The sequence below is a fragment of the Pristiophorus japonicus genome, chromosome 2 (assembly GCF_044704955.1).
Source record: "Pristiophorus japonicus isolate sPriJap1 chromosome 2, sPriJap1.hap1, whole genome shotgun sequence".
NCBI lineage: Eukaryota > Metazoa > Chordata > Chondrichthyes > Pristiophoridae > Pristiophorus > Pristiophorus japonicus.
The window spans coordinates 51,818,829-51,825,980 of NC_091978.1; the positions used below are offsets into that span (position 1 = coordinate 51,818,829).

Consider the following 7,152-nt stretch of genomic DNA (forward strand, 5'->3'; position numbering starts at 1 on the left):
TGCAAAGTGTGGTTTCAACAACAGTACCGCCAAGAACTGTACTCTGACCATGTTGAATGTGAAGGCCCAAACATTCATCAGGAGTGCCTATTTGGGAAATGGGACTTATGGTTTCACCGCCACCAAAAGGACCTACCATTACAGAACACAAGTTTGCCCGATACCCAAACCAAGCTTCTGCACTCACCCGTTGAGACTTATGAGAATTGGAAATAAAGAAATTATTAATATCGAAAGAAGAGGACAAGTACAAAGTGGACCCCGTATTGAAGCCAAAACCCTACTGTGAATTGGCAGAAGTAGGCACCAGGGAAGAGACCCTTGATGGAATAGAGTTAGGACGGACTGATCATCCATGGACCTATTGGGTAACTATAAAGTATAAGTGCTGAGTCTTGTACTTTTTCTGTATTAAACGAACATTAACGGTACCGCCATTGTTTAGTGTGTCATTTGGTATTTAACTCAAGAACCGTCGCAGGCAACTACTAGTCACATGATAACGAAATTGCCGTTCAAGCAACACCATCTTTCGGATGCGTCATTCAACCGAGGCCCCATCAGCCCTCAACCAATATCACTAAAACAGATGATGTGGCCATTGCTTTCATGGCAGCTTGCTGTGCGCGAATCATCTGCTGCATTTCCAACAGAGAATGCACTTCAAATGTACTTTGATGTTGCTGTACTTCATTGGCTGTAAAGCACTTTGGGACATGCTGAGGTCGTGCAAGGTGCTACATAAGGACAGGTCTTTATTGAACAAAAAGGCCCAAAAATGGAAGTGTCAGTAACAAGATATCAATTAGTCTCCACTTATCTTGGAGAAATCAAAGCTGATTTGTCAGATATTCATAAAATTAAACTCCAGCCCAGTTATAGGGGAAACAAAGCCCAATTGTCAGAATGAACATGGTTCAGTCCTGGATGTGATTAACAGCAGAATCCAACCCATGCAGTGAGTTGTGAACTCGCTGGTGTCTCCGCAGGTGGGATGAACGAGAGAATCCCTTCCCACACTCAGAGCAGGTGAATGGCCTCTCCCCAGTGTGAATGCGTTGGTGTATCATCAGATGATTTCTGCTTTTAAAGCTCTTCTCACAGTCAGAACATTTAAAAGGCCTCTTATTGGTGTGAACAAGTTGGTGTGTAGTCAGATGGTATGACTGAGTGAACCCCTTCCCATACACAGAGCAGGTGAACGGCCTCTCCCCAGTGTGAGTGCGTTGGTGACTCGTCAGTACATCTCTGCTTTTAAAGCTCTTCTCACAGTCAGAGCATTTAAAAGGTCTCTTATTGGTGTGAACAAGGTGGTGTGTAGTGAGTTGGGTTAACCGAGGAAATCCCATCCCACACACTGAGCAGGTGAACGGCCTCGCCCCAGTATGAACTTTCTGGTGTGTCTTCAGGTGGGATGACGTAATGAATCCCTTCCCATACACGGGGCAGGTGAACGGCCTCTCCCCAGTGTGACTGCGGTGATGAGTTTCCAGCTGGCATGGGAAATTGAATCCCTTCCCACAGTCCCCACATTTCCATGGTTTCTCTGTGGTGCGGATGTCCAGGTTGGACGATCTCTTGAAAACTCGTCCACACACACAACAAGTGTACGGTTTCTCCCCGCTGTGAATGGTGTGATGATTTTTCAGGCTGTGTAACTGGTTAAAGCTCTTCCCACAGTCAGTGCATTGGTACACTCTCACTCGGGTGTGTGTGTCTCGGTGCTTTTCCAGACATATGGATGTTTGAAATCTTTTCCAAAAACCAGAACAGACAAATATTTCTCCTTCCACATTCGAAGACCGATGATATTCAGGACCTGATGAATCAAGTGACTCTGTCAGACCTTTGCTATATGTTTGGTTTGAATTTACTGTCTGAAAATCCTCCCCTTCTAATACCCTGTAAAAAGGAGTTTACAAAAGTCATCACTGTAAGTACAGAACAGAAATTCAGAACAGGCAATCATAGTTTCAATGGAACATTCTTCCCTGTTTTGTTCCCCCAAACCTGTAAATCCCATCCCACAATCTCCCTCCTCCCCAGAAGGTGTTGACTCTGGCAGGATTCACTTCTACACTCATTGCTTCCCCCCTCTCTCTCCTTCCCAGAAGGTGCTGCCACTAGCTCGATCCCTCTTTTGAATATTCTGTCCTTCCCAACAAGCTTTCCCTCTGTTATATCTCCCATTTTTGGTGAGGATTTCTCCTAGAAATGTCACCAATTCTACTCCATTTACAGATGCTCCCTGACCAGTCGCCATTTCTTCTTCATTTACAGATGCTCCCTGACCAGTCATCATTCCTCCTTCCGGTGCCAAAAATGGTGAGAAACTTTTAAGTGCTGGTATTCAGAGAGATTTGGGTGTCCTCATGCAAGAAAAACAGAAAGCTAGCATGCAGGTACAGCAAGCAATAAGGAAGGCAAATGGCATGTTGGCCTTTATTGAATGGGAGTTGGAGTATAAGAGTAAGGAAGTCTTGCTACAATTGTACAGGGCCTTGGTGAGACCACACCTGGAATATTGTGCATGGTTTTGGTCTCCTTATCTAAGGAAGAATATACTTGCCTTGGAGGCGGTGCAACAAGGGTTCACTAGATTGATTTCTGGGATGAGAGGGCTGTCTTATGATGATAGATTGAGTAGAATGGGTCTATACTCTGGAGTTTAGAAGAATGAAGAGTGATCTCATTGAAACATACAAGATTCTGAAGAGGATTGACAGGGTAGATGCTGAAAAGTTGTTTCCCTGGCTGGAGTGTCTAGAACTATTCTCAGGCACAGTCTCAGGATAAGCGGAAGGCCTTTTAAGACAGAGATGAGGAGGAATTTCTTCACTCAGAGGGTTGTGAATCTTTGGAATTCTCTGCCCCAGTGGGTTGTGGGTGCGGTGTCTTCAAGGCTGAGATATAGATTTTTGGAGTCTAGGGGAATCAAGGTCTGTGGAGATCGGGCGGGAAAGTGGATTTGAGGTTGATGATCAGCCATATTCTTATTGAATGGCAGAGCAGCTCCAGGGTCCGTATGGCCTACTCCAGTTATGAACCCACAACCTACTGACTCAGAGGCAAGAGTGCTATCAACTGAGCCACAGCTGGCACTTAGAATCTGAGCCAATGGGTTGTGAAACAAAGAGCCTTGTCTCCAATATCATCATAGGCAGTCCCTCAGAATCGAGGAAGACTTGCTTCCACTCCTGAAGTGAGTTCTTAGTTGGCTGTACAGTCCAATACGAGAACCACAGTCTCTGTCACAGGTGGGACAGATAATCGTTGAGGATGTTCCTACATTATACTCCAGCTGTCACCTTACTGCCCGCTCACTCACTTAGTCTATCTATATCACTTTGCACACGCTTTGATTTCACAGCTTACTTTGTATCTAGCTTTGTATCATCAGCACACTTGGATACATTACACTCGTCCCTTCATCTAGGTCATTATTACAGATTGTAAATAGCTGAGGCCCCAGCACTGATCCTTGTGGAACCCCACTAGTTACAGTCTGCCACCCTGAAAAAGACCCGTTTGTCCCTATTCTCTGTTTCCTGTCCATTAACCAATCCTCTATCCATGCAAGAGACCATCAGCGGCAGGTCGGCGCCATAAAAGCGGCGGCCAGTGGTGGCATACCACTTCAAGGTACAGCGCGAGCTGGTGCAGGAGGGCGACAGCAGCCAAGAGGGACGTCATCAAGGTCCAGGTTGGTGATTGGAGCGTCGGCAGGTACATCAGGAATGGCAAGGTCGGGGCGAAGGAGCAGCGAGAGAATGTAGAGGGATGTGATCAGGACCCGGGAGAGGCGTGAGTTTGGGCCCAGAAGAGGCGAGGGCCCAGGGACAGCACAGGCCAGCCTACACTGTAATATGTGTGCACACTAGGCCCGTGCAGCAGAGCTGGTCTCCAGTCATCTTGGGTAATCCTTGCCACTGGGCCAAGACCTAGCTCTGTCAAGCCTGTGTGGTGGCTGGTGTGCAATGGCCACCATATGTTAAAAAAATCCACGCACAGGCATCTTCCACCCTTCAAGATGTAGTTCGGGATCTGGAATATTAGGTCCTTATTGAAACACCTGTGAACTCATCCCTTTTTGGCATGGAAGCAAGTCATTCTCGTTTTGAGGGACTGCCTATGATGATTCCAGTGCCAGGATTAAGGACATCTCCTCTGGGCTGGAGAGAAACTTGGAGTGGGAGGGGGAAGGTCCAGTTGTTGTGGTCCATGTGGGTAGCAACGACATAGGTAAGTCAAATAGAGAGGTTCTGCTGAAGGATTATGAGCAGCTCGGGGCCAAATTAAAAAGCAGAACCACAAAGGTAATAATCTCTAGATTACTACCCGAGCACGAGCAAATTTGCATAGGGTCAATAAGATCAGAGAGTTAAATACGTGGCTCAAAGACTGGTGTGGGAAAAATGGGTTTTGGTTTGTGGGACACTGGCACCAGTACTGGGGTAAGAGGGAGCTGTTCCGTTGGAACGGGCTCCACTTAGACCTTGCTGCGAATACGGTCCTGGCAAATCAAATAACTAGGGCTTTAAACTAATTAGTGGGGAGGGGACGGTTCAAGTGAGTGAAAATTTTTAAAAGTCAAAGAATAAGGAGAAGGCAACAGAGGAGTGCAGTACTGGGGGAGAATGAAAATCAGAGCGTGCCAGGAAGGGCCAGAATGTATAAATATAAAAGTGAATCAGAGAGCAGAAAAAAATGGTTAAAAAAAAACAAATTTAAAAGCTCTTTATCTGAATGCACGCAGCATTCGTAACAAAATAGATGAGTTGGCGGCACAAATGGATATGATATGATAGCCATTACAGAGCCGTGGTTGCAAGGTGACCAAGGCTGGGAACTAAATATTCAGGGGTATTTGACAATTCGGAAGGGAAAAGGAGGTGGGGTAGCACTATTAATCAAGGATATCAGTGCGTTCGTGAGAAAAGATATTTGGCTCAGAAGATCAAGATGATGAATCAGTTTGGGTGGAGATAAGGAATAGTAAGGGGGAAAAGTTGCTGGTGGGCATAGTCTATAGGCCCCTTAAAAGTAGTTGCACTGTTGGACGGAGTATAAATCAATAAATAATGGAGGCTTGTAAAAAAAAAAAGGAACGGCAATAATCATGGGTGATTTTAAACTTCATATTGATTGGACAAAGTAAATTGGCCAAGGTAGCCTTGAGGAAGAGTTCATAGAGTGTATCCGGGATAGTTTCCTTGAACACTATGTTGCGGAACCAACCAGGGAGCAGGCTATCTTAGATCTGGTACTGTGTAACGAAACAGGATTAATAAACAATCTCCTAGTAAAGGATCCTCTAGGAATGAGTGATCATAACATGGTTGAATTTCAAATTCAGTTGGAGGGTGAGAAAGTTGGATCTCTAACCAGTGTCCTAAGCTTAAATAAAGGGGACTACAAAAGGTATGAAGGCAGAGTTGGCTAAAGTGGACTGGGAAAATAGATTAAAGTGTGGAACGGTTGCTGAGCAGCGGCAGACATTTAAGGAGATATTTCATAACTTTCAACAAAAATATATTCCAATGAGAAGGAAAGACTGTAAGAGAAGGGATAACCATTCGTGGCTAACTAAGGAAATAAGGGATGGTATCAAATTGAAAACAAGGGCACACAAAGTGGCCAAGACTAGTGGTAGGCCAGAGGATTGGGAAACTTTTAAAAGCAAGCAAAGAACGACCAAAAAATTAATAAAGAGAGGGAAGATAAATGATGAAAGTAAAGTAGCATGAAATATAAAAACAGATAGTAAGAGTTTCTACAGGGACATAAAAAGGAAAAGGGTGGCTAAAGTAAATGTTGGTCCCTTAGCAGAGGAGACTGGGAAATTAATAATGGAGAACAGGGAAATGGCAGAGACTTTGAACAAATATTTTGTATCGGTCTTCACAGTAGAAGACACTAAGAACATCCCAATAGTGGATAATCGAGGAGCTATAGGGGAGGGGGGGGGGGACTTAATGCAAATCATTAAAGAAGTAGTACTCAGTAAAATAATGGGACTAAAGGTGGACAAGTCCGCTGGACCTGATGGCTTGCATCCTAGGGTCATAAAAGAAGTGGCTGCAGAGATAGTGGATGCACTGGTTGTAATCTACCAAAATTCCCTGGATTCTGGGGAGGTCCCAGCAGATTGGAAAATCGCAAATGTAATGCCCCTATTTAAAAAAGGACGCAGACAGAAAGCAGGAAACTATAGACCAGTTAACCTAACATCGGTCATTGGGAAAATGCTAGAGTCCATTATTAAGGAAGCAGTAGCAGGATATTTAGAAAAGCATAATTCAATCAAGTAGAGTCAGCATGGATTTATGAAAGGGAAATCACGTGAAATAAATTTGCTGAAGTTCTTTGAGGATGTAATGAGCAAGGTGGATAAGGGGGAACCAGTGGGTGTGGTGTATTTGGATTTCAAGAAGGCATTCGATAAGGTGCCACATAAAAGGTTACTGCACAAGATAAAAGTTCACATGATGGGGGTAATATATTAGCATGGATAGAGGATTGGCTAACTAACAGAAGTCAGAGAGTTGGGATAAATGGGTCAGTTTCCGGTTGGCAAACAGTGACTAATGGGGTGCCGCAGGGATCTGTGCTGGGTCCTCAACTATTTACAATCTATATTAATGACTTGGAAGAAGGGTGTAACATAGCCAAGTTTGCTGATGATACAAAGATGGGTGGGAAAGCAAATTGTGAGGAGGACACAAAAAATCTGCAAAGGCAGACTAAGGTGAGTGGGCAAAAATTTGGCAGATGGAGTATAATGTGGCAAAATGTGAGATTATCCACTTTGCCAAAAAAAAGTAGAAAAGCAAATTATAATTTAAATGGGGAAAAATTGAAAAGTGTTGCAGTACAGCGGGATCTGGGGGTCCTTGTGCATGAAACACAAAAAGTTAGTATGCAGGTACTGCAAGTAATCAGGAAGGCTAATGGAATGTTGTCTTTATTGCAAGGGGGATAGAGTATAAAAACAGAGAAGTCTTGCTACAACTATACAGGGTATTGGTAACGCCATACCTAGAGTGCTGCACACAGTTTTGGTCTCCGTTGTATTGGAGGCTGTTCAGAGAAGGTTCACTAGATTGTTTTCAGAGATGAAGGGGTTGACTTATGAAGATAGGTTGAGCAGGT

The 7,152-nt window shown here is 44.3% G+C and overlaps 1 protein-coding gene across 1 annotated transcript; it reads right to left on the bottom strand.

Moving 5' to 3' along the window:
• Positions 1 to 791: 791 nt before the first annotated feature.
• Positions 792 to 3,693, bottom strand: LOC139228086 (zinc finger protein 300-like). The gene is made up of 2 exons (XM_070859265.1): positions 3,647 to 3,693; positions 792 to 1,902 (listed from the first exon to the last, which is right to left on the bottom strand). Exons 1-2 carry the CDS (start codon positions 3,691 to 3,693, stop codon positions 918 to 920), a joined length of 1,032 nt encoding a protein of 343 aa, XP_070715366.1. The 3' UTR covers positions 792 to 917.
• Positions 3,694 to 7,152: the final 3,459 nt, after the last annotated feature.